Source organism: Oryctolagus cuniculus, chromosome 10, assembly GCF_051225735.1.
Source record: "Oryctolagus cuniculus isolate XC-2025 breed Fujian yellow rabbit chromosome 10, ASM5122573v1, whole genome shotgun sequence".
NCBI lineage: Eukaryota > Metazoa > Chordata > Mammalia > Lagomorpha > Leporidae > Oryctolagus > Oryctolagus cuniculus.
In genome coordinates, this window is record NC_142876.1 from 84,409,111 (window position 1) to 84,435,818 (window position 26,708).

At 49.3% G+C, this 26,708-nt stretch overlaps 1 protein-coding gene across 4 annotated transcripts in view; it reads left to right on the forward strand.

Annotated features, from left to right (window-relative positions):
* The first annotated feature begins 631 nt into the window (after nucleotides 1-631).
* The window catches only part of LRIG1 (leucine rich repeats and immunoglobulin like domains 1), a 118,384-nt gene continuing 92,307 nt past the window's right edge, over nucleotides 632-26,708 (forward strand). The window contains exon 1 of one of the 4 annotated variants that reach the window (XM_089305442.1): nucleotides 632-686. Coding sequence is in view for 1 of the 4 variants with exons in the window: in XM_002713424.6 (XP_002713470.1) it covers nucleotides 1,373-1,593 (221 nt within the window). In the remaining 3 variants the exon portion in view is untranslated. Of the gene's footprint in view, nucleotides 687-707; nucleotides 1,594-2,743; nucleotides 2,954-19,908; nucleotides 20,350-26,708 lie in introns of those variants that run through there. The other 3 variants (XM_002713424.6, XM_070050621.2, XM_070050622.2) reach the window with 3 other exon arrangements.

A 26,708-nucleotide genomic window follows, 5' to 3' on the forward strand; every position in this document is an offset into this window, starting at 1 on the left:
GGGGGCAGTGCACCTGCGACACTTGGTTTCTGCAGTACATTTTGGCACGCAAGGACATACTGCTGGATGTTGCTGGGTGTTAGACATCAAGAAGCAATCAGGGGCAGGAAGGAACTCCACGCTGTGCAAGGAGCAAGGGGGCCACCCCAAATGAAATAACTAGGATGTTCCAATCTGGAGGAAATGTGTGAAATTTTAAATCTCTCTTTGTTCCTGAAAAGGCACCTGACCAATGGGTGCCGGTTTGCTCTGAATCCCGAGTTCCAGTTTGCAGCTTTGAGGAGGAGGGCAGAAACCTCTGGGGCAGACAGCTCCAAAGCAGGGTGTCACCCTCTTAACCAACTTTCTCTCCGACCGGGAGTGTTATCTTCACGTCGCCTCCTCTTCTCAGCGCGCCTCCCCATTCTCACCTACAACCGCTACGTCGCCTTTAAGAGTCAGGGGACGCCCCTCTCTTTCCCCTCCCAGGCCCCCACCCTTCACACCTTGGGTGGGAAAAGAGAGTGGGGGCGGGGTGGCCGGCAACGCGGGAGGGGCGGGATCTTGGTGAGCGCTCCAATGGCCTCTGAGGATGACCGCCGTGGACTCCGGCAGCCAATGAGCGGGAGGCTAGGGGGCGTGGCGAGGCGCTGTTGCAAAGCATCCAACGTGGGCCGGCAGGCGGCCGCCGGGCGCGCAGCCGAGGGGTGTGTGAGGGCAAGCGGCCGGAGGCGGGGCCTGGGAGATCTAGCCGGGCTGGGCCGCGGGGAGGCTGGAGGCGAGCGGCTGATTGTTCATCCGCGAGGTCTGCGCGACTCTCGCTGCGCCGGGGAGCGGTGCGAAGCCCGAAACAGAGCGCGCGCGCGCGCGCTTCGCTCGCGCTGCTGGGACAGCAAGGCGCACGGGGTCCTCCGAACGCAGGGTTAGCCGCCCGGTCCAGCACGGGTTCTACAGCTGCGTGCCGGGAGCCACGAAGAAGATGCCCGCCGGCGCCGAGCTCCGGCTGCGAGGCTGAGCGCCTTCCTTCTAGCAGCGGGGGCAGCGGCACTTGGCCGTGCGCGGGGGCTCCGGAGCCGGCCCAGAGCGCGCCAGGAGGACGAGTAGCGGCGGCCGAGCACCCCTTGCCCGGACCTGTGGGGTCTGCGGAGAGCGCACGCGGGTCGGCCCGGATGGGCGCGGGGTTCGCGACCCCCGCCGGGCGCTGCGGAACGGCCCGGGCACTGGGGGCCCTCTGAGCGCCGACGCCGCGTCCGCGGAGAGAACTTGTGCGGCCGGCCATGCCCCGACGCGGAGCCTACTACTGAGGGGAGCCCCCACCGGGGCCGTGCGCGCCTGCACCCGCTCGGGACCTCGTAGTCCCCGCGCCCGGAGTTCGCAACGCGCTTCAGACAAGATGGCGCGGCCGGTCCGGGGAGCGCTCGGGGCCCCGCGTCGCTCGCCTTGCCTTCTTCTCCTGTGTCTGCTGCTGCTGCTGCGGCTGGAACCTGCGACCGCAGCGGCCGGCCCGCGCGAGCCCTGCGCGGCTGCCTGCACTTGCGCCGGGGACTCGCTGGACTGCGGCGGGCGCGGGCTGGCGGCGCTTCCCGGGGACCTGCCCGCCTGGACGCGGAGCCTGTGAGTGTGTCACCCTGTCCGCCCTCCCTGCGCCCCGGGACGCTGTCACTTGGGGACACTGGGCGGCAGGGGGTGCAGGTCGGGTTGTGTGTGTGGAAGATTTGGCATGGAGGTGTGGGGGAGCGAAGAGTGCGCCTCGGGGAGTCCGGCGGCGGACGGGCGTGGGTCGTGAAGGTTTGCAGATGAATGAGTGTGCCTCGTGGGCGGTCCCGGGGGTACACAGTTGAGGGTCTAGGTGGTGTGGGGTGCGCGAGCGCGCCAGGTGAGGGTGTGGAGGTGCGCGGGCGCGCGTCCCCAGGGTGGTCCAGGGCCAGCGAGGGAGAAGCTGGGAGGCGCGAGTTCGCGGTATGGCCCGGGTGTGAGGGAGTGAGCGTGGGGTCTCGGGTCCGTTTCTTGTTTGCCCTCCTGTGTCAGCCATCTCTGGTGTCTTGAGCTCCTTGGTCTTGTGGACCAAGTGGACAATGAATGAAGGTTGCGGCTCCCGTCTGGGCAGCCCCTTTCTGATCCAGGGCGGTCTTAGTGGCCGGCCTCGGATCCGGCTGGAGCAGGAGGCAGCCTTCCTCAGTGGAGGGCTCTGTGGATTCTCAGAGGTCCCTGAGCGCTGGGAGTGGGTCGTTTTCCGCCTTCTTGGCATTTTTAGGGAACTGTGTTCCAGACCCTTCTTGTCTGTCCTCAGGGCTCCGTTGGGCTTGGTGATCCCGGGGCGGGGGTGCCCCCCAGCCCCCCCGAGAGTCTCTCCTCCATAAATGGTGCAAGTTAGTTTTGGAGCGAGTGCCATGGGTCTGGCGGATTAGAGCAGTTGGCTTGACCTGAGGTAGGGTCTTTCCTGTGCTGTCAGGACTTAGGCCTATCAGGATTTAGTGGGGGGTGGGGTGCTTCTTGCTGGAGATTGGGTCCGAGAAAAAGACCGTAGACTTCTGTGAACGTGGTAGGATGGGAGGGCTGCCCTCTGCTTCTTGAAGATCCAGTTATCAGCAGTTCCAGAAAAGGCCTCGCTGGCATAGTCTTGCTTTTCGGTTGAGTGACTGGACCTCTTTCCTGGACTATAGAAGAGGTACAGCAGTCACCTCAGGCGTGACATTCATTTGTTTTAAAAAGAGAAAACCGGTGACACGTTTTAACCAACACCTGTGGCTTGAGAACACAGGCTGCAGCCGCGAGGGCGAGAAAAGTTCGTTCCTTTTACGTTGCAGCGCCTGTGTCTCTCACTAGTCTCTAACTTGGTCCACGTGACGGCCTGCCTCAGGAGCGAGAGCTGCAGAGTTCTGTTGCTGCCCAGGGCGGGTTACTGACAGTTAGGTTTGTCTTTGGTATCTGCTACTTCGGCGCCGGAAACTCAGTGAAAGTTTGGTGGCCACAGGTGGGTTTTCGCGCAGGCAGTGGCTGTAGGAGGGCTACGAGATGAAACTTAGCGGTTATTGGATTGCAGGCAGCCTGGGGTGTTGAAGTTTTTCCTTTACGTAATTAAGCTTAATTTTTCTTTTCCCCACTACATAGAATCACGTGGACAGAATCAGAATAAACTCTTAAGCGTTCACCTGTTCAGCCGGTGCCCTATGTCTGTGGCGTTGTAGGGAAGGCGCTTAGTTCCAAAGTGGTAACTTCCTGGAGAGGACGGGGTGTCTTTTTATTTGCACTTTTCTGTGGTCATAAGTCCTACTTTGTGTTGCCAGTCTTTGGCGCAGAACACACTGGTTGTATTTTAGGGTTCCTGGAAGTACCTTTTCACATGGCTTCAAATAATTTAAAATTGCCGTGTTTTCTGTTTTACACGTTTGATCATTGGTAAATATCTAGCCAGGAATTTTGAGCTTCAGGAGACTTGATGATATTCATTAGGTGTTAACTTTAGATTTTAAGGTGTGAGCAGTGTGATTTCTGGACAGTACGTGACAACACTTCACATATGAAATGGTTGTCCTTTGAAATATATTTGTGAGGGCGTTTTATTTTTGAACAAGGAAAATCTAGCAATTTTTTCCCCCTGGTCTTCAGGTTTACTGAATTTAAACCATCAGTGTTGTCCTGAAATGTCCCTAAGGGTGTATCTGACTTACATTTCTGGCTATGATAGAGCAAGATTTGAGGGGAAAAAGTCTTGGTGTATAATTTAAGAAAATAACTTGTACTTTCACCAAGTTGTTTCTAGGAAATGTTTTGAGCTAGTTTATAAGCCCATGAACTAGATTTACTGCAGCTAGTTCAAACAATTTCAATCTGTGGGTTTGAGATAGCAGGGGACCTGTGACTTTATGAATTTTTTTTTAAGCTTTTGTTAATGGTGCATCTAATTTTGGAGTTGTTCTTAGGCCTGGCATAAGGAAAGTAAAACATTTTAATAGTGAATGTAAATGCAGTGTAAAAAGATGAAAAGGGATGGCGCTGATAGAGGGGGAAATAGGTTGATTCCTGGGGCCTAGGAGGGCTTATTCAGCACAGTAACTTATAGTTGTAATGGTCCAGCACAGCTGAGTCTCCCATCACCATTACGTAGGTGAGATTCGCATGGTCCAACCAACACGTTCATAAATAGCACCATGCACTGCCAAGCCTTATTCCAACTTCCCAGAACCTTAGAAGAAGTTGCACTTCCTAGAATTCAGACGTTTGCTTTCTTTGAAATTATTTTCAAGAGCCTGGCTTCAGAATCTGGAAGAATTACTAAATTCAGTCACCTTAGATGCTCACCTGGGATAAATTTGAGTCACAAAATATTACCAGCTGAAACGTTGTCAGATGGCCTGTTGGGTCGTGATGGGGCGGGCAGGCAGGCAGCCCCTTAGGGAGAAACCCTGATTCTTGTTCTCACTGGAGGGGCTTTCAAAAGCCAGGCCTTTCACAAGGGGACCCCAGATGGGGAGGTATCCCAAGCCACATGAAGGTGAGTTACTGATTTGGGTCTCTGTAGGATGTGTCTGTAGCTGAAATCTGCCCTTGCTGATGTTGGCGTGTAAGTGGTGCTTAGGGTTCCATTACAGAATAAACACAGACCTCTTTGCCATTGTCCTGGTGAGGCCAAGAAGGCCTTTGTCTTGCAGATTTTACAGCTGTGCTCCTAGGCCCAGGTGTGCAGGGTGCTGTGAATTAAGGGTTGGGAAAACACTTCCCATCCTGTTGATGCAAATTAGATTTCAAGTGCAGGTGACCAAATTGTTCCAGAACCTAAACTAAAGTTCCTTATTTTTATTTTTTAAATGAAGTACACAGATTGTTGTCTGGAACAGCCTTCTGCCCAGATTTTTTTTGTCTGCATCACTTCAGAAGAGCCCAGCAGTCCTTGAACATCTTCAGATTTGTGGGCCCTGCCAGAGGTTTTTTTCCAACTAGGGAGTGGGGGGCGGAATCTGCATTGAGTCCCATGCTCAGGGGGGAGCCTGAGCTGAATCCTTTGCAACAGGTGTTAGAAGGCTGGCGTGACTTCCCTCTCAAGGCTGGTGGAAAACGTGTCTGTTGCTGGTTCTGTGTCTTTAAAGTAGAGGATTGTGGCAAGTAGCAGTGATTGCCCTGAGAGAGAGGCTCGCTGTGGAAGTCCTGCTGCTATGCAGTTAGGCCCATAACATTTCAGTTTTGAGACCTGTGCAATTAGGAAGTGTCCAGAGAACGCCATTGTGGACCCTGGACTGCCACACAGTGTCTCTGTTGCCTTTAGGACTTGTCAAAGCCATTGCTGCCTCCTTTTCCAGAGGATCCTTTCAAAAAGAAGTGTGTTCATCTCTTGTAATTACATGTGGTTACTGCATTTCCCAAACTTGAGGCTTTTAATGTGCTACCGGGTCCTTGGGAATACCTTAAAAAGGATGTAGAAAGTGTAGTGGAGTGTGTGCCAGCAGGCTTCTCGTGGCTGTCCCTGTGTGTGTCCCCGCTCTCCAGCCCCCTCCCTCCAGGGTTAATTCCTCCGCTTGGGTTCCTGGGCAGCTTCTCTGAGCTCACGGGGAAGGCCTCTGGCTGACCTTTCTCTCCCTCAGACACTGCTCACAATGGAAGGGCCTCTCCCCTATTCTGCAGAGGTGTCTCCTTGGTGCCAAGTCTTTTCAGCATCCTCTCTTTCAGGGTGGACAGGAATGCGGGAGAGAGCACTAGGGTTTTGTGTGCCTTAACAATGCACCTGGCCCAGTGTCTTGCACCTGCTAAAGCCCTGAAGGTCTGTTCTGTGGGAAGTCTGCATGGAGATTGTGGAAAATAGCCTATGGCAGGAGAGAGAAATCAAGAAAAGGAATTCACTGACTTGAAAGTTGCTGTAAGCAATAAAGGATGTTGGTTATACTAGGGTCTTTTTTTTTTCTTCTTATGTATTTGAAACATTAAAGAGATTCCTATGACTTACCCCATAGTTGAAAGAACAGTAAGTTTCAAGGCCATACCTAACTTTCAGCTTCTTTTGAATGAGCTTGGTGACATTTAGTCACTGGGGACCTTCCCTCTCCGCAGTGACTGCAATTTGCAACCCTGGGGGTCTCTGGGCTGTGTTAATATTCAGAGCTGTTTACAGTGGATGCGGCTTCCAAGGCCCAAGGCATTGTCTTGAGACAGAATCTAGGAGAGAAGGAAAATTCCCAGGCAGAGGAGAGCAAATCCCTGAAAGTCTCAGATGCTCCCTGGCCTGTGGGAAACTTAGGCACTGTTGGTGTTGGTTTTTTTATGTAAGCATGGCATTTGTGCCATGAGGTCCACCCCATTGCCTCATGGCTTCAGTGCCTAGATATTACGAATGTGATCATCTTCTGCTTTTGTTTCAAGTTAACTGACAGGAATCAATAAGAAACTCAGATTTATTGTTGTCTGCTTTGCAAAAAAGAGCACTTTGAAGACCAGAAGTTAAAATTTTTATGATAGTCTATCCTCTGGAACCTGCGTAATGTTTTATGCCCAAAGAATTTTATATAGCTGCCGAGTATAGCTGTCCAGACTGGCCACTTTCTCGGCCATTTATGTGGCCATTTATGTGGCTGAGAAGTTTTCTGCTGCAGAACTTGACACACGGCCATTGTCGTCATCAAGCAAAACGAATTGGTCAGTAAAGAGTGCAGGAAAAAAGGAACGTGGCAGTTTGTCATAAGTCTCTTTGATAGTTGCTGCTTTTTGTCCCTTTTGGTGAACTGTATCTGCCTTGTATGTTTCTAGTCTATCATTTAATACTCTGGTTTTATCCAAGTACTTTACTCAGAGTGCACACTCTACCTGCTTACAAAAGTCATTTTTTAAAGAACAGCTCTTTCTCCAACTTCTTGAGTTTTGTATTTTTTGTTCTGTGCAAATTATTCTTTTACTCCTCTCAATGGGCATTTTCTCTGGGTTATGACTTGAGAGGCAGTGGAGGTGCCCTTGTCACTGGTGGTCACATGCGGCCCACATGCTTCTCCAGGGAGCCGTGAGGAAGAAGTTTAAAGTTATTTTTAGGGTCCTCTCCAAATATATGTGTGGTTTTGGGAAGACCTTTTTCTTTTTTCTTTTAAAAACATTTATTGTTTTATTTGAAAAGCAGAGTTAGAGAGGAGATCATGCCATCCACTGGTTCACTACCCAGTAGTTGCAACAGATGGGGCTTAGCCAGACTGAAGCCAGGATCCTAGAACTGTGTGGGTCTTCAACATGGATGGCAGTGGCCCAAGCAGTTGGGCCATCTTCTGCTTGCTTTCCCAGGTACATTAGCAGGGATCTGGATCAGAAATGGAGCAGCCAGGACTCGAACCAGCACTCATACAGGGTGTTGGCATCACAGGTGGTTGCTTAACCCACTGTGCCACAGCACTGGCCCCTTGCCTTTCTCGATGAAAAGAGGATTCCGTTCTAGCTTAACATTGCCACGAGGACAGAGTTAGGTGACGTAAGTGCTCAGCCTAGTTCCTCAATGTGGGCCCATCAACTTGATTGTGAATAACATTTTGAAGATTAAGTCCTCAGTAGCTCAAAATTTTGTATCTTCTCATGGCCACTCTCCTGGGCAGTGGTCAGCTTCCTAATAGAAAGGAGTGTGATGTGCAGAGCTCACAACCCAAGCAACCTTCTCTCAAAAGGATTTTGGTGATAAATATAAAGTGCACCAAGTGAAATTTTACGTTCCCTTGGAAGTTGCAGATGGAACGGTCTGGAAGCTGTGACCGGTTGCAGCAAATTATACAATTAGCAAACATGATTGAGGTAGTTGCTAAAACTCTTCCAGTTGTACAAATACTTGTGCCTATTTAACGTTATTCTTTTGGGAAGTGGGATGTGGGAAGGAGGCAGGGAAGTGAGAGACCCTTAAACTAATCATTTTATCCTATTATTTCCCAGGGTTTCATTGGAACGGAGCCCTACAGTCAATAGCTTGGAAAAATGCAGGTGTGCTCTTCAAGGTGCGGTCAGGTTACAAACTTTAGAGATGGCTGCATCCTGACCTTGCTCATTTATGTTTGGAAAGACTAGGGGGTGGGGGACGGATACCACTGTCGGGTTGTATGCAGAGAACCCTTTTCATTTGTTGGGGTCTGTTTAGATCCGACGGTAACTTTGCAGGGGACACAGGGCAGCGAACACCAGGTCGTTCGAGGAATCTGGCAAGGATGCCACCTCAAAAGCCGTTTACCGTTTGCTGTTGCTCTTTGTGCACCTGTGTCTGAATCCCTTCCCCAGTGAATGGCCTTGAGTCACAGCCTTGCCCACATGAAGGGCTACGATTGTTTGCGTCTTTATTACTATTTAATCTAGCATAACCGGTAAGGCCCATTGTGCGAACAACCAATCCCTTCATCTCTGAAGGTCCTAATACAGTTTGGTTTCCTTATGAACCAGGATGCGGGTTCCAATCACTGCTTGTTCAGTTTGTTTTGGCAAAAAGGCAGTGTTTAGAGGGTTTCCAAAAAATGTGGCTTGTCCTTTAAGTGCTTTTGCCTTGATTCTACTTTAAACTTTCACAGTATGTGGGTCGCTAATCTTTTATGATCTGTAACTCTTTTTCTTTATCCAGGTCTCATAGGAGAAAGAAAATGAATGAAATAAGTGAGGATCTTTCCCACAAGCAGAATTTTTTTGCTGGGCACTGACACAAAGTGGAGATACTGAGATTTCCCTCCTCTTGTAGCTGGTTTTAAGAAAACGCCAAAATGTCACAACTCTGTCTTCTAAAACTCCTTTATGCAGTGTTTAGCAAGTTCCCTTCCCACCTTCGCTTCCTGTCCTTTGCTCTTTCCACCAATTTATAATTTGCTGTTCAAATCACTTAGTGCTTATCTTGGCCGGAATGTACAGTTGCACTGATAAATCGTTTCTCCTGGATTACCTACTCGGTGATAGCCTGTTAGACATGATGAGAAGGATTGAGCACTTTGGAACTGGGGGATAGATAATCTTGCTCTGGTTCCAAATCTTGCAGTTCCAGTGCTCTGTATGGAAGCATTCGTATCTTAAGTATTAGCACTTTGGGCTGGATAAGAAGAAGCTGACTTGCTGGCTTTGCTTTTTGGGAACCAGCTTGTGACTAGGCAAGTAGGCTGCTGCAGATCCAGCTTTTTCTTAGGAGATGACCTGAAACATAAAAAAAAAAAAAAAAAAAAAAAACCTGAATTAAGGAGACATTTGACATGCAGCCAGGTACTTGAAATGAACTGACTCAGTTCTGCTGGTTTAGGATGTTTTTGCTTTCCTGTTTTTCTCTTTATTATGGAGATGGACAGACCCAACCCTGTGGAGTGCATACTGTAGTGATCTCTTTGTACCTGTCTCACAGCTCCAGCAATCTTGAGGTCTTGGCCTGTCTTGCTTGATCTTTGCCCCAAGAGCAGGTCATACTGTTTCATCTGCATATGGATAAGGTGCTCTCTCTCTCTCTCTCTTTTTTAAAATTAACCACTTTATTGATATCTAATTCACTTACTGTCCTATTAATTATAGGATGGTTTTAAGAAATGTAAATTTAAACAGCATTTGAAAACATTTTTTTTTTAAAGGGAATTTTGGTAAGCTGTATATTTACAGAATGTTTATTGGACGCACACTGTGTGCCGTCTAGTTTATATGTTCTCAAAATTTCAGGGTTTCATTGTTCCTTTTTTGTGAGAGGTGCTTAGGAAATTCTTTTGTCCCAGAGTCCTTTGTCAGAATGTGCATGATTGTCCTCTCTTCGTGTAGCTCTTAATTGGGAGGTTTCTACCAAGCTATTAATTGCTGATTAGAACCCATCAGTGAACAAACGTAGTTATGAATAGATCATTTTAAAATAATGCTTCGGGTCTTGCTGAATAGAGGGATAATTAGCCATTGGTTATAGTTAAGTCAGGAGTCTGAACTGCGTTAACCACTGTTTACTTTGCGAGGCCTGACCTTCCAGCTGTGGCTACTTGTGGCTGCCTTAAATAGGGTTAGAGGCACCCTGTGAACAAATCTTCAAAAAGAAAAGAACTACGTTGTTGAGTAGGGGGCTCTTTAAAAAAAAAAAAAAAAGATTTATTTGAAAGAGAGAGGGACAGGCAGGGAGAGAAAGCTTCCATCCGTCTGTACATTCCCCAAATGGCCACATTGGTCAGGGTTAGGCCATGCAGTAGCCAGGAGCCTAGAACTCCATCTGGTTCTCCCATATAGGCCAGAGGCCCAGTTAATTGGGCCGCCTTCTGCTTTTCCAGGGGTATTAGCAGGAAGCTGGATCGGAAGTGGGGCAGCCAGGACTTACCCTCACTCCCCGAATGCCAGTGTCTCGGGCAGCTGCTTAACCCACTGCACCCCAACACTGGCCCTTGGGGGCTCTTTTGGAGAGATTTCATGCAGGCTGCAGCTTAATGTGGAATCTGAGGGGGAGTTACTCCAGGCCTCCCAGTCCCGTTCAGTTCATCATAGCTTGTTCTATCGGTGAGAATCTAATTCCTGGTAGGTGATGGAGTGTTCGTGGTTTAAAAAGCTGTCCAGCACGGTCAGTTGAAATTCATGGATCTATTAAGCTTCATTAAATCTGTGTACTATTTCCTTACATACCATCACCAGCAGGTTCTCTTTAGAAAAGCAGAAGCAGTCTCCAGAGGGTTTAAGAAAAATTGATGAGGGCAAAAACTTACAGCCGAGAGATTCTGAGTGTGCGTTTAAGGATGGGTTTGTGGATTTGGAGAACTTGGTTCTTCTCATTTTATTTCAGCAGTGCAGCACCTTGATCTGCTATCATGCATCTTCTTTTCTTTTTTACAATTTAATAAAAAGATTTTTATGTTTGTGATTTCTTCCTTCCACCTGGGCTGGTGTGAGTTTCTGGCACACAAACTCCCGGCGCTTGCAAAACTTCATAAACAGCCAGAAGAGCTCACTGCTTCCAGGAAGTGGGTTGTTGATGCAACCAAGTGATGGATGCAGAAGCTGCAGCTTGAGTGGAATGGACGGTGTTTTCTGCTCCAGAGAAGAGATCCGGAAAGCAGGACTGTGTGTGGCTCCCAGGTCTGCTTCACCCACACTCCTCTGTCTGCTCATTTTTTTGTGTCCATGTGGAATTCTCAGCCGTGGTGGTTTGGCCTCCTTGATGGCTTTGTGCCTTGTACAACAGAAGAATCAAACTGTCCTGTGTAGATTTTTGGATTCTTTGATAAGTCCATTTGAAACAATATTTAATTATTGAATTATATCCAATTCATAACTTCCTAAAATAAAGACTATCTGGTGTCACTTAGCGGGGAGGGGTGTTTAGGGAACTTTTTTGTATTTGGAATCTGTTGGTGCTCAGTGCATCCTGTGGCTACAGAGGAGCTCACATTCCTCAAGTTTCTTAAAGGGGTACTTGCCCAAAGAAGGAACAAACTATTCACCTAAAAGGAAGAAATTAATTTTCTTAAAACCACCAAGGTGGGCCGGCAGCATGGCTCATTTGGTTAATCCTCCGCCTGTGGCGCCGGCATCCCATATGGGTGCCAGGTTCTAGTCCTGGTTGCTCCTCTTCCAGTCCAGCTCTCTGCTGTGGCCCGGGAAGGCAGTGGAGGATGGCCCAAGTGCTTGGGCCCTACACCCGCAAGGGAGACCCGGAGGAAGCGGCTGGCTCCTGGCTTCGGATCGGTGCAGCTCTGGCTGTGGCAACCATTTTGGGGGTGAACCAATGGAAGGAAGACCTTTGTCTCTGTCTCTCTCTCACTGTCTAACTTGATCTGTCAGAAAAAATAAATTAAAAAAATAAAAAGCCACCAAGGCAAGAATGCGGTGGAATGAGAAACAGCACCCGGTTGGGCCTCAGAGCCTGTGATGCTCTGTCCCCACTACCTCACTGCCTGACAGTGGGAGATGCTGGCCGCCTCTTTCCCTATCTCCAAGGGGGATGTGGGTGTGGCTTCTCAGACACCTCCTTTTCCGGTTTCTGAGTCTATCCTAATTGAAGCAGGAAGCACACAAACTCACTGTGCATTGTACAGTGAGAATCAGCAGACTGGGGACTGGTGTGGCACAGTGGGGTTAAGCCTCTGCCCACGACGCCAGCATCCCATAAATGGCTACTCCACTTCCCATCTGGCCCCCAGCTAATGCACCTGGGAAAGGAGGGGAAGATGGCCCCAGAGCTTGGACTCCTGGCACTCACATTGGAGACCTGGAGGGAGTTCTAGGCTCCTGTTTGTGGCTTGGCCCAGCCCTGGCTGTTGAGGTCATACAGGGACTGAACCAAGGGATGGAAGAGCTCTCTGTCTCTATCTCAGTAACTCTTCCTTTCAAATAAATAAAATCTTAAAAAAAAAAAAAAAAAAAGTTGATTTCTGGCAAGGCTACCTTGTTACAGCTCTCTTGGCATGGTCAGTGTTTCTGTGCTGTGTGTTCACTGGATGCGCTGGGCAGCAAAGGGAGACGACTGTCCCCGGGGGCCTCATCCAGGGGTCCTTTTCTGGGCCGTTAGGTGTCATTGAGTTCTCCACAGAGAAGGTTATGTGCTGAGCATTCCTAGTGTAAAATCCACAGAGCAATGGCATATGAGTCAGAAATTCAGCTTGGGAAAATTCCGTACTGTGGAACTTTGCTTCATCTGCAACAGTTACGACAAACACTGTATGAAATCACCTTCAGGATGTACACACAAGGTATGTGTATAAAACCTGTATTTTGTGATCAGGCTTGGATCCCCTCTCCAAGGTACCTCATGTTGTCTGTGTAGGTATTCCAGGATCTGAAGAAAAATCTGAAGTCTGAAACATTGGATCCCAGCCTTCCCCTCCTTTCCCTCTCTGGTCCAAAGAACACTGTAGAAGAAAACAGCAGAAACTGAAAACTTGGTGTCTTTGATTTAACTCTGTAAGAACGTAGGGTTATAAAAATATGAAATACATTAAAAGTGAAGTTTTCTAAAGGCTACTGCCTTTTCTTTATTCTTTATTTATTTATTTAAAAGGCACAGTGACAGAAAGCAATGTTCTGCCTGCTGATTTACTCCCCAGATGACCACAGTAGCCAGGGCTAGGCCAGGCTGAAACTGGGAGCCTGGAGCTGCATTTAGGCATATGGGTCTCCCATGTGGGTGGGTTGGACCATCTGTTGCTTTCCCAGGTGCAGCAGGCAGCTGGGTCAGAAGCAGAGCAGCTGGGACTTCAACTGGTGCTTCAGTATCTGATGCTGGCGTTGCAGGGGTGGCATAACCCGCTGCTCTAACTCCAGCCTCCGGGGAGTCATTTCTTAGGACAGTGGCAGGCAGCATCTCTCTTCCTCCCCCCTTCCTCCCTCTCTCCCTCTCTCTTCCTCCCTCCCTTCTTCCCTCCCTGCCTCTCTCTCCCCCCCTCCCTCGGTAAAGTTCATACCACATTTACCCATATACCAAGGTTTTCATGGGTTTCTTCTTGGTCTACTTCCTGGGGCCGGTGCAGTGCTGGCATCCTCTATGGGTGCTGGTTTGAGACACGGTACTCCTCTTCTGATCCAGTTCTCTGCTGTGGCCTGGGAAAGCAGTAGAAGATGGCCCAAGTCATTGGGCTCCTGCACCCATGTGGGAAGACCTGGAGGAAGCTCCTGGCTCTTGGCTTTGGATTGGCACAGCTCTGACCATTACGGCTAACTGGGGAGAGAGCCATTGGATGGAAGACCTCTTTTCTCTCTCTGCCTCTCCTTCTCTCTATGTAACTATCAAATAAGTAAATAACACCTAAACTTGTGTGTGTGTGGAGGGTGGGGGAGGGTAAACATTCTCTCTTTAAGACCTGAACATAATCTTTTCCCATTGTGCTTTCTGAGATCGACGGGCCTACTATGTCATTGTCAGATATTCCCTCGGTAATTCACGTGTTCTGGATTTATTATTCGTATCTAGTCTTCTTCCAGAGAATTCTGAGCCTATTTGACTTGGTAACTTTACACACATTCCTCCCGTCTGTTCTTTGTTTTTCCCCCTCCTTTTCGACTTGGAAGTAACCAGTGTCGTTCAGCTTCACGTACCCAAGCATTCCTTGCTGGCTTCTCGTTTGTTGGCGGACTTGCTTGGGGGCTTGGTCCATCCTTTGAGGGCACGAAGGATCCCACAGATGAGAACCCACAGTGGGGTGCTGAGGTTTGCCAAGGCTCCTGTGGCAATTCATAGTTGACCTGTGTGCAGGGCTGAGCGCAAGTGTGTTTAGAATTTAGATGAACAACAACAAGGCCATTTCCTCTGTGCTGGGGATCTGCTTGACCCCCACTGGAAGCGCATGGGTACAGGGGTGAATCCGGTCCTCTGAGTGTGGACTCCTGCGGCGTGAGCCGTGGAAGCCTGGGGTTTGTCTGATTTCGTGTCAGAACTTGGGAAGGGAATACTTGACCTGCGACAGAAACCGCGGATGGGCCTCCTTCCTTTCCCGTCCCCCCTGTTTTCTACTCTGCTTGAGAACCACTTCAAAGAATCAGACGTGTCGCTGCCAGACGCCGTGCAGTTATTGTTAAAAGAACTTGGGAATATAATTGAAAACAAACGCTGCTGAGCCAGGCCCATCCAGGCGAGTTCTTACTTTGAGGGAGAAGGGAATTCCAAGTTTTTCCTCTATTTGGAGCTGATGTCTCAGAACACTTGTTCTGTGAGATGAATCATCTGCGAATTCTACATCTGGGAGTTATATATTGGGAAATGGCATTCTTTGCAAATGCAGAAGAAACACAAAAGCTTAAAGTTACAGTGTAGTTGGAAAATTCTAGTCAGAGTTTACAAAAATTAGCAATGAGATGAAATTGGCAGAGTGATTGGACATGAGATTATGGTACCTAAAATAGACATGTCCATTTATGGAAAGCAATAGCGTAGCCACACTTCTCTATTGGGGCCTCTGCTCTTTGTTTTGAGACAGATGACATTTTACAAAATTAACCTATTTTCACTTTACTTGAAAAGCAGAAAATCAGAGAGCTTCTGTCGCTCAGTTTGTTCCACGAATGCCCACAACAGCTGGGTTAGGACCAGGCTGAACCAGGTGCCTGGAACCCAATCCAGTCTCCCATGTGGATGGTAGGAACTCAGATACCTGAGTTAATCACTGTTACCTCCCAGGGTGTGCATTAGTAGGGAGCTGGTTCAGAAGTGGAGCCGGAACTTGAACTAGGATGCAAGTGTCCCAGGTGGTATCTTAACCACGGAGCCAAACATTTGCTTCGACAGATGGTGACATTTTGAAGAACGTCATCGACATCGACTGATCAGAATCAGGAGTTACGGCACCTGTGAGCTAAGAGTCTGTATTTATGTAAGCATTTATCTTGAGCTCTTTGAGAAAGTGCAGGCCGTGCGCACCAGTGGGAAGCCTGGAGCCTTGCATTGTTTGGGGGGGCCATTAGGAGACCACATTGTATCCTCCTCCTCTGTGGACTCCGGCTGGGAGTCTGATTGGGGAGAGGCGTGGGGAGGACGAAGTGGCATGGTGTTAGGTGGCACAGGGAGCAGAGCGGCAGCCCGGCTGCCTGGGTGGCCTTGGGCGTTCTCCTGGCTTCCCTCCGCCTCACTTTCCTCCTACAGAAAATGAGTGTGATTGTAGTGCCTATGTCACTAAGCTCGTTCTGAGGACAAAAATGAAATAACACAACAGCATGAGGAGGGCTGCCTATTGTACTTACAGCAGTACCAGTGTGCAGAATTACAGCAGGAAACGTGCATGTCAACTGATTTAATCATCGTTAATCCTATGAAATATGTTAAACTTTTTTTTTTTTAATTCTAGTGTTCTTATTTGGGGTGTAGAGAGGAAGGAGGAGAACAGGTGACCTTTTTAAATTTTTTTTCTCCAAGAGGAAGTGCTGTCGTTCTAATAATGGCTGGCTCACCTGAAGGAGAAGTCTTGAGTCTTAAGCCTTTTTTCTTTGATTCAGTTTATTTGAAAGAGAACGAGAGTGAGCGAGAGAGATGGCTTCCATCTACTGGTCACCTTCCCATATGCACAGAACAGCCTGAACTCTGGGCCAGGCTGAAGCTGGGAGCTGGGAACTAAAGTTGGGTCTCCTGTGTCGGTGGCAGGGACACCTGCTGCCTCCCAGGACATGCATTAGCAGGAAGCTGGCATCTCGAGTGGAGTGGAGATTCGAACCCAGGCCCTATAGTATGGGATGTAGACTTCCTAAGCTGCAGTGTCAGAATTGCTATCCCTAAAACTGCCTGTCTGTACCTCCGTGTTAAGCGCGAGGCCCAGAGTGGTAGAATGATGGAGGAGGTAGCAGTTGCCAGTTAGAACCCAGATCTGCCTTCACATGGTTGTGTTTAGAAAGGATATAAGACTAAGGCTGCCTGCCTTCTGGCCTTCCCCTCAGCCTGTGAATTCCTTGAGACCAGTGATTGGCCCAGAGCAACTGGTTCTTCAACCCTTTGGTGGCATAAAGCACCCAGCGGGGGTCTGGCCATAGGGCCGGCATTCTGTAAACGGTGGCTTTGACACGGTTTTGGAGACCATGGGAGGCTTCTGTGTCAAAATCCATTTTTGGTTTGCCTCTTTGTTGAAGGGGGTGGTAGCTTGCGCATATGTCTTGCCATCTGTTGTTTATTGTTTCTGTTAGGTTGTGGTTTGTGTTCCTGTTCCATGTTTCTTTGGTTTCTGGAGCAACTGCGAATATTATATGCTTGGGGATCAAAAAAAAGTAAACTATTTATAAACAGCAAAGTATCCTTGGGTTTGGAAAGTGTTTTTCTCAAATGCGTGTGTATTTGGTGGCTTTATTATAATCTCACTGATGCATCGTTAGACAATTTGCAGATTGAGATACGTCTGAAAGATGGGCGAGTCGTCGTCCGGCTTTGTGTAACCAGCTCACAAACAGCCTTGGTGATAAGGCCCTGGTGTTAACGCTGACCCCAGTGGTGTATTTTTAACTCAAGAACATATAAACAGTTTAGCCTGCCGATGGAGTTTACACTCTGCCTGAAATCCTTGGCATGCCTTGGATTGGGTGGTGCTGGGAGATGCATGTGGTCCTGGGGGACTTCTGTGGCCATCAGTGACCCACTGCCCCTGCCCCTGCCCCTGCCCCTTCATTACTTGGAAAAAGGGATTCAACCAGGAGAGGGAGGAAGAAAGGTGGAATTTATCAGTGATTTCATGTTTCTCTTGTGTTGCTTAGACCTTAGGAGGAACACAGAGCTTTGCACTCATATCTGTCCCCAGCCCCCAGGGTCTTGGCAGAGTGACAGATTGGAACAGGAAAATCCCACCGCTTAAAGCTCTGGCTGTCCCCAGAGCTCTGGCTATCTCACCCCCCCACCCCCCCACCCCCGCCCCGCAACCCCTCCAGCTTCATCCTGACCCCACCTACCCTGGCCACCACGTGGGGCTTTTCCAAGTTGTGTCCCACGCCCCTCACATGCTGTTGCCTCTCCCAGGAGAAAGGTTTTCCTGCTTTGCCTCGCAAACCCCTGTGCATGCAGGCATCTTCAGTGTCCCCTCCCCTGGAAACCAAGGCTGACGTCCCCTTTAGTTCAGCTTCTCATCCTGTGGATTCTGCAGTAGTTACGCTAAAGTTTCGTGTGATTGTTTAATTAAGAAGTGACTTCCCCGTTTGTCTGTAAGCTCCCTAAAAGCAGGGACCAACCTTGCTTCTGATCCACCCTTGTATTCCCAGAATCTAGTACGAATTCTGGGGAGTCACTCTGCTGTGTAGAGATACTGATGGAGATGCGGGTATTGGCGTTGGTTCTGTGTAGTCCTATGGAAATAGCTTTCCCAGACCAGCAGAGCGATGTGGACCTCCCAGAGTGCCGATGTCTGTGCATTGCCTAAGTTTGTATCTTGTCTGTTTGGTAGTTTCTTGAGTTTCCCTACCAGAATACCAATGTTGAAAAATTGACAGAAGTGGGTGCAAAGACAAGACAAATAAAACTGGAGAAGAGAAGATGGCAGAGAGGCTGTTTACCTGCCACGTTAAGAGCTGGCAGTCTTTGTAGTCCCTACAAATTTTGGGAAGGTGGCTTTAAAATCCCACATGCAAGTGTTGTCCCTGGAATTCCTTTACAGCTGTAGCACCGCATGCAGCCTTCTCCTGCAGGGGTCCCTGGGCATGGCTTCCCTACTGGGCCTGGGTGACTGTCCTTGGCAGGTGGGCCTGGCGTGACCAGGCTCCTGCGTGTTGCACTCGGTGAGGCCTCCCCAGCTGTTCACGTGGTCTCTCATCTGCTCCTTGGCTGGAGCCCTGTGGTGGAGCCTGCCTGTGTTTTCAGAGCTGACACTGTGAGGAGGGCGTGTTGCTTCGCACACAGACCCAGGCTGTCTAGACACTCTTCTTCCCCTTGTGGTCATTCTGCTCAGTTTATGCTGAGCCGTCGCCAGGCAGCTGGTTTTGGTTGCTTGGCTTCTTGGTTGCTTTGCTAAGACCCCTCCTTTGAGAAAAAGTTTGACCAGGCCAGAGTGATTTTTCTCCCTTTTTGCAGCTGGCAAGGGAAAAGGCTGCTTTCCTTGACCAGGGCGACTGGTAAGGGCACGAAGGGTAGGTTCCCGAGCCCGAGGAACAGCATAGATTGTTAGAAGTGTCGTGGCAGGTGATTTAACCCCAGGCCCTTTTCACATGGACCACAGGAGTGAGGCCTCAGCCTCTACCCCTCATACAAGGTCTCCCTCTGGCAGAGGGGTCATTGCTAACCGGCCTCAGGGTGGTCTATTCCGCGCAGCCTCCCAGAGAGAAGGCAAGGACAGACTGTTCTGGCTGGTGAGCAGCCTCGGGACGTTTGAATTTCGATGGGTTACTGAGATCTTGGGATGTGGCTCTGTGGGGAAGCTGATTGTACCTGGTGAGCTGGGGTAGCGGGTAGGGTTACTGTATAGTGGGACGATTGTGCCATTGACCTGTTAGCCTGGTGACCATGTCTTTAAATATATGTAATTTTCAGGCCGGTGTTGTGGAATTGTAGGTTAAACCTCCACCTGTGGGTGCCCATATGGCTGTTACATTTCCGATCCAGCTCTCTGCTATGGCCTGAGAAAGCAGTAGAAAATGGCCCAAGTGTTTGGGCCCTTGCCGCTCATGTGGGAGACCTAGAAGAAGCTCTTGGCTTTGCATCGGCCCAGCTCTGGCCATTGTGGCCATTTAGGGGAGTGAACCAGCAGATGGAAGATCTCTCTGTCTCTCTCTCTCTGTAACTCTACCTCTCACATAAATGTAATTTTCTGATAACCAATGTTAGGATATTCGTGAAAAGAGTAGAAACTACAAAAGAAGAGAGTAATTTGTTACCATCCAGTAATCTGATCACTTTGGTATGTAGAGCCCCAGACATGTCAGATATTGGATATGTATTTTGACTTCTATTAAAGACTCAGTTATATTTTCTCTGATTTTAAGTTTTTTTTTTTTTAATGTGGCTGAAGTCATAATTAAACTTTACCTGATTGAACATTGAGTTTTTACTTAAACTTTGATAGATTCCTGATGTTTATACATCTGTTCCTTCCTTAGGATGAATTACTAAGTATAGATTGCTCCAGCTGTGCAAATTCTTAAAACTTTTGGTGTTACTGCCCCTGAGAGACAGAGGCTTCCAGTTTGTGAACTTGAGCTTGTTTTTCCCCCACACTCCATCAAGTACTAGGTGCTGTTGTTGACGTAACGCTTGTCACTGATTCAGTACATGAGAATTGCCTTGCCTTGGTGACTCTGTCATTCGTTGGATGGTAAGGCTGAAGACTTTACATAGATCACACCCACACAGTCCTTTTTTGGAGGTTTGCTTCCTTTTTTTGACATTCAGCATGATGGGTTAGTTTGGTATGAATTAGCTCTGGGCCCTTGGCTGTGGACTTCGGGCCGGGAGCACAGGGACAGGTGTCGAGGACTAGAGACGGTCGCTTCCACGAGAGCGCAGGTGTAAGTGCCCGAAGCTCTGCGCTCCCCATGGGCACGTCACAAGTTTTGGCTCTGAAGCAGGGTGTGTTAGTCTGTCCCCTGTGCTGACGGCGCGTGCCCCAGGGAATGCTGCAGTGGCTTTGTGGGTCTCGGGCTGCCTCAGCCTCTGCAGAGCCAGGCTGCCCGGGGCCCTGGCCGCCCTCTCTGTGGCCACAGCGCCTGGTACCTACAGCTGGTAGGAATCAGAGCAGATTAGCGTGGCTGAGAACCCTTCAGGAACAGCTTCCAGCAAATGGAAATTATTTTAAAACAAATTGATGTGGTTTCTCTGTCAAACCTTCTTGGAGCATAAACAAGGTTGGACTGTAGGCTACTTCCCCCCTACAAACGAGCCCGTGTTTAGAATGTGGCTTTCAGCAAAGTAAACACGGCCTCCAAAGCGAGTTGTGTGCGTCTGATTGGAAAAGTGAAAGCTAGCGCGCGGAGGCAGCGTGCTCACAGACGCCCTGGTCCTGTGGAGGACACCCCTTCCCTGCTCGCTCCCTCCTTGCTGTCAAGGTGGCGGAGGTAAGGAGTGCTTTGGTGTTGAAAGGATGAATGGGAACGCAGTGCCAGGTCAGCTCTCTGCGGTGAGATCACCGCTTATATGTTGCCCCTGTGCCACGTGGGAATATCACAGCCGTCTTGTGCAATACTTAACTGTGTGTGCGTGTGTGTGCGTGCGTGTTCACACATACCTGTGGGCTGCGCATCTTTGAATTCTCTGCCAGTTTTCAAGGTGGTCCCCCACCCCGCCCCCGGGGACCCCGTCAGCTTTATTAAATGGGCCCCAGCCGCCCTTGAAGGTGGAACAATGCTTTTAATGTTCAGATTATACATTAATGAAGCACCGGGCCAAGGGGCACTTGCCAAAAAGGCTGCCGAATGAGAAAGCCACCAGTGTCGGAGTGAACTTTGCACTCTCGAAGTGTGAATGATGTTGGGTGCACGCGGTTTATTGCACACGGGGAGCAACTGGAATCTCTTTGATGTTGGGTAGCGTCCTGGCCCCGTGAGACTTTGGGCTTCCCGGTTAACCACATCTTGGCTGGCAAGGACAGAGTTGTGGTGTGGTCCCGCAGGGACCGAGAGGACCCTGCCCTGGGTGGTCAAGGACCAGCTTACCTGTGTGGGGGTGGGGGAGGCGGCGGCTAAACAGATCCGTTGTCCGTCATCGTCGGCCAATTTTAATGTACCGCTAAAACTTATGGTGAAACCCCCTCCCCCACCCTACTTTTTGTCCAGAGGGACTTTTCCAGAAATAGCATGCCGTTTTTCTAAAATCTGCCCCCCGTCACAGAAGGGGCTTAGATCTTAATCAGACTGCTTTTTGCCCTCCCCATTGTGGAGCTGTTTCCCCTTGCCTTCCGGCTTGTTCTTGGTTTTTGAATGGCCGGCCATCGGGAGCCCTGCTTTCCATAGCCTTATGAAATAGTTACTGAGAAAAGAAGAAAGGAAATGCTGGTTTGGAATTCCCAGAATTTGTTTTCTGCAGGAGGATAAGCTGCAGCTGAGGCTTCCTACATCTGTTGGGTTTATGGCCAGAGCTTGGTCGTGTCGAACAGTTGGGGAAGTGGAGAGGAGCTCATTGGTGGGCTGGGATGGATTTTTAGGGCGCTTTTGTGGCTTGACCATCTTAACTGGATATTTTGTTCCTATTCCATTTATCTTCTAGCACTTAGAGGAAAAGGTTGTTACTGCATTTTTGTGGTGCAGAAGTAGCCAGGCGGCATTTTCGGTCTGGAATTTTGAGGGCCTGCTAAGGCTTCAGGACTTTTGTGTTGTTATTAAGTGAGAGCTTTCTTGAGATGTAATACAAATACCACAAAACTCATCCTTTTGAGTTTTGGGATTCTAGGTTTTTAATACACCGACAGTTGTACAGTCATCACCACCAGTTCTAGAACATTTTTAGCACCTCCAAAACAGAATCCGGTGCCCACTAGCAGTCCCCACCCCCAATCCTTCCTGCCTTCCTCACTCACGGCAGCACCTGCTTGCTGTCTCGATGGGTTTGCCGAGTCTGGACATCTCACTACATGTAAACCAGGCAGTATGTGGCCTTTGTGTCTGGCTGCTTGGAGCATAATGTGCTCAGTGTTCTTCCACACTGTTGCTTGTATCAGGTCCTCCATTGCTTTCTGCGCTTGAATCATGTTCTGTCGTTTAGAAATACACTGTGTTTTGTCTGTTCGTTAGTTGTTGAACACTTGAGTCATCTCCACTTTTTTGTCTGTGCTGTGAATGTGTCCAGGTTTTTGTGTGGATGTATTTCTCTAAGAGTGAAATTGCTGGATCACCTATAACTGTGTTTGGGTTTTTTTAGGAATTGCTAGACTGTTGTCTGTAGATGCTGTGTGCATCATTTTGTACTTCTGCCAGTGCAGGGTGGTCCCCATCTCTCCACAGTGTCACCAGTACTTGTTACTGTCTTGTCTTTTTTTGCTTTTAGCTGTCCCATTGCATGTGAAGTGGCATCCCATTGTGGTTTTGGTTGGTGGTTCCCTACGGGGACTGGTCAGCTTTTCCCATGCTGATTGACCATTTGTGTATCTTCTCTGGAGGAATGCCTGTTGGGATCATTGGCCCATGTTTTTGGTGGGTCACTTGTCATCCTCTTGCTCTGTTGTGAGCAGGGCGTGTTTTAAAAAGAGACGGTCAGGAGAGCTTGAAATGGTGTGGTGTATTCCTGAAGCTGGGTTGCCGTTCATCAGATGAGAAGAGTTCAATTTCTCAGATTTTTTTTTTTTTTTAAAGACTTTTGAAAATCTTCAGGCGAAATCACAAGGGGCAGTACTTGGCTTGGTAGTAAGCTGTCTCCACCCTCTCCACCCCCAACTCACCTGTAATCCCCAGGGAAGGGCCAACTGGCAGAAGAGAGCAGTGCTCATTCTTGAGTGAGTCCAGGGTCTTGACTGTTCAGGGGTGTGCATCCCACAGTGTTTGCCAAAGGAGAATGGGAGAATTTGCTTGAGCAGATGCAATTTTCGCAGGGTCTCACTGTTTTCTCCTGAATCCTCTGCTCCAGGACAAGTCGGCCTTTGCCAACTGAGCCTTGCAGCCATAAATTAGACAGAAATGCAGTGCTGAGGCTGTGCAAACGCAGGCAGGGTAATTTCTCTGGACAGGTTTACAATAGGGAGGTGTGAAGTGCTTGGTGGAAACCGGAAGCTGGGGGAAGGGAGGACATTGAACTTGGGCCACTGCAGGGTGGTAGGCTGACACAGCTGCTTGAAAACTATGGTTTCGTTGGCTTTTTAATGGGAAAGGAAGCAGAAGCTCACCTCTAGATGAGAGATGACAATTACAGGGTTGCCCTCTCAGTCCTCCAACCAGCCAGCAGGCACTTTTTGACTCCTCTCTAATCCTGGAGTCAGAGTTGTGGTGTTAGGACCTGGGAACATGCATTTTAAACACACTTGAGGATCCTGCTTGGGCGATATAAAGTGTGAGAACTGCCACCTTAGGCTGAGGGGAGGCCTCAGCCACAAGTCCTTGCACCCCCTGCCTCCTCCATTCTTCTGCGTACACTTGAGGTCAGGGGCCGTCTGAGCTCTGGCCCACAAGGGGCTGGTTAGCTCATTGTGCGACCAGGTCAGTTGTCACCTTTGCCTATGCTCTCCCTGCTGTGCCTCATTTCTCTGCTCTTTCTCAGAGGGTGCTGTCCCAGAACACCTGGGTGCGAGGGTGGCCTTGTTGCGCTAGGATAGCCTTCGGAACACACCCCTGCTTCCTTGCACAACATTTGTCTTTGCCTCCTGATGCAGATCCTTGAGGGCAGAGGCTGCCTTACTGACTTGTGTGGTCCTGAAGGCAAGCACCATTCCTGGTATGTAGCAGGTGCTTAGGGACCATTTGTGTCTGTCGATTCATTTCCAGACCAGCTGTGGTGCCCCTTGACTTCTGTGCCCTGCTGTGTTATGCAAGGCATTGTCTTCTCCTGTCCCTGAAACACCTGCCTGCACACACCTGTCAAGACAGCCACATGTTGGCCATCCTGCAGTTCTGTTCTTCTGGGTTCGTTGTTATTTCTGCTCCCCTGGGGTTAACTGGTCACTTTCAGGACAACCCGCACCACTGAAATTAGTTGTGTATTAAAAACAAAGGCAAAAGCCAGAGTTATTTCCATTTATACCAAGCCCCAAGGTTGTAGTTTCCAGAAAGCCCTTTTTTTAAAAAAATTTTTTAAGAAAAAGATTTATTTATTTGAAAGGCAAATTACAGGGAGAGAGGGAAGGAGAGGGGGAGGGAGGGGAGAGAAAGAGAGAGAGAGATCTTCTGTCTGCAATGCTGGGCCAGGCTGAAACCATGAGCTTCATCTAGGTCTCCCCTGTGGTGGCAGAGGCCCAAGGACTTGAACCATCCTCTGCTGCTTTCCCAGGCGCATTAAAGCAGGGAACTGGATCAGAAGTGGAGCAGCCAGAAGTCAAACCAGTGCCCATGTGGGATGCCAGTGTTGCGGGTGGTGGCTTAACCCACTGTGCCACAGCGTTTCAAGGTGGCATACAAAAGGTGTGGCGATGATGGCTGTGATAGGATCTTCCTTGAGGTGTGTGGCAGTTAAATTGTGACCTCTCTGGCAGAGGTATGTGCATGTTCAGGTAGCCATGCAGCTCTGGTGGATTCATAACCCTGCGCTGAGTATCCTGCATTGGTAGTAAGTCCTGGCTTTGCAGCCAGCTCATGACCCCGAGGTCTGCTTTCTTTCAACTGACACAGCAACCTTACAGACTGTGTGTCGTAGCCCTCCTCTCCTCCAACAGGTCGCAGGTGCTGGAGGAGGCTTTTTGGCCTTAGCCCATCCCCAACATGCATGCTTGTTGTAATGTCGCCTGAAAAAAATGAGAGGCGGTGGAGGGGCTGGCGCTGTGGCGTGCCCTGTGTTTTTGCCTTTCTGGAATTAAGCTACTGTTCCATCTGGGAAGCTGAAGAAGAGCAGGAGTTTGGGTTGCCCTGGAAGCCGGAGGTCACGAGAGCCTGCTTGTGGTGTATGTGGCCGCACAAGCGCTACCTGCTCTTCATGGCGACAGAAGCCATCAGTTAAATAAACCAGCTGTGAAGTCAGAGCAAGAACAGGAGTGTTTGCACAAACAGCCTTTAAATTTTCTGATCCTTGATGAAAGTTAGTTGGTTTGTGAATTATTAACTTGTGTGTACAGGAGGAAATACTGGGCGCTTTAAGTGCCATGTGTATTTTTATGTAAGAAAAAAATAAAACTGACCACACCCTCAGCTGCTACCATTTTGGGCTGAGCCCTGGCCTGCCTGCACTCCACAGGCATATTTAGAACAGAAGCAGGAATGTTGGCCCCTTGGAGACCCCGCGTGCATCATGTGCTGTAACCCATCACTTGCTAGGAAGGGAATGGAAGTGCTTGGCAGCCTGCTGGGATTTGTAAGCGTGGCGATGCTTATCAGTCTGCGATGGGTATCCACAGTGCTGGGGAGGGACGCCTGTCTCGTTGGGAAGAATTGTGTGCATGGAATCAGAGGGTAGGGTTGGTGGAGCTGGCGTGAGAAGTGTGTCTGCTGTCACTTGCCCGGCAACTTTGCGAGACAGCTTTGAGATAGGTTCTTTAATTCATCCCAGGAGAGAGCCGTCTTTATCTGGCACTTCTGTTTCCCCTGCAGTGTGTGGGAGAAGCCAGCAGTGCCAACCGAGGGAGCTGCAGGGTAACGTCCAGGTGACAGAGGGGATTTGGGGACTTGGAGTGCTGGGAACAGACTTGAAATCCATTTGCGAACCTGATTTCCATGATACACAGCTGTTGTCAGAGGTCCCCGGGGGCTTCTTCAAGTTGATAATAATGGACTAATGATTTCTTCTGACCTGGGAAGGGGAGTTGGGATTCAATGTTTATTTCAAGGGAGAAGGGGAGACTGAGGAAGGAAGGGGGTGAAGGAGGAAGAGCGTAGGAGAACTGGGAACAGGGCTGTTTGGACCTTCCTTCCAGCCTCACATACTTTTGGGTGTTGGTTGCTGGATTAATCCTGCAGTGTAAGTCACCCTTAGAAATACCTGGGCGTGATTCTGCAAGGGCTCAGCTTTGCTCATTTCCAGTGTAGAAAAGGCACATGTCATGGGAAAGGAGGCAGGCAGGCGCTTGGTCTCCCTCCCCCACCTCCGTATTGTCCTCAGGTGCAATGCCATTTGATACCGGTAGTTCTGAAATACATTGGATGCATTATTCTCAAGCTGCCGGGATTATTGCTGACATAGACCGTGAGTCCCGCAGCCAGCCTCCTGTATGGAATTGGAAAAAAAAGAAATTCAAGCTGTAAACGAATCTCTGTTTTGGGGCTTTGTAGTGGCAAATTACGTGAATGAGTGAATTGAAAAGGTGCCTGCCTGGTTTGTACCAACGTGAATACTCAAGCCTTAGATAAATATTGACACCAGCAGTATGACAGGCCTACCATTTGTCTCATGCCCCTAGGAATAAAAGATCTTTTCTCAGGTGCTCGTGACCTTATAAACCACCCTGACGAGTTTGTGCAGGTGCTTTCTGCACTCGGTCCCTGGGTTGGAGAGTGGGTGGTTCTCTTTGTGCTTGTGCAAGCTTAAGCCTAACTGAATCTCAGCTTGCTTTGGCTGGTTGGTCACAGTTGAGTTTGTGCAAGTGAATGGAGTTGCCAGCATGGTTTTGCGGAGTCATGCTTGGTGGCCGTGTGGACCGGTCTTGGACTTGGCACATCTTTTCTTTACTTTGACCGTATTTCAGCACCGAGCATGGGGGAATGAGGAGAAAGGAAAGCCAGCTTGGGGAGACATAATTGGAGTACACATTGAGTCTGATAGCAGCTGACAGCCTTTTTGAGTGAATTGCCTGCATCCAGGCCATCCCGTCTATTTGATCTCCTATATCTCAGAGCATAGGACAGAAACT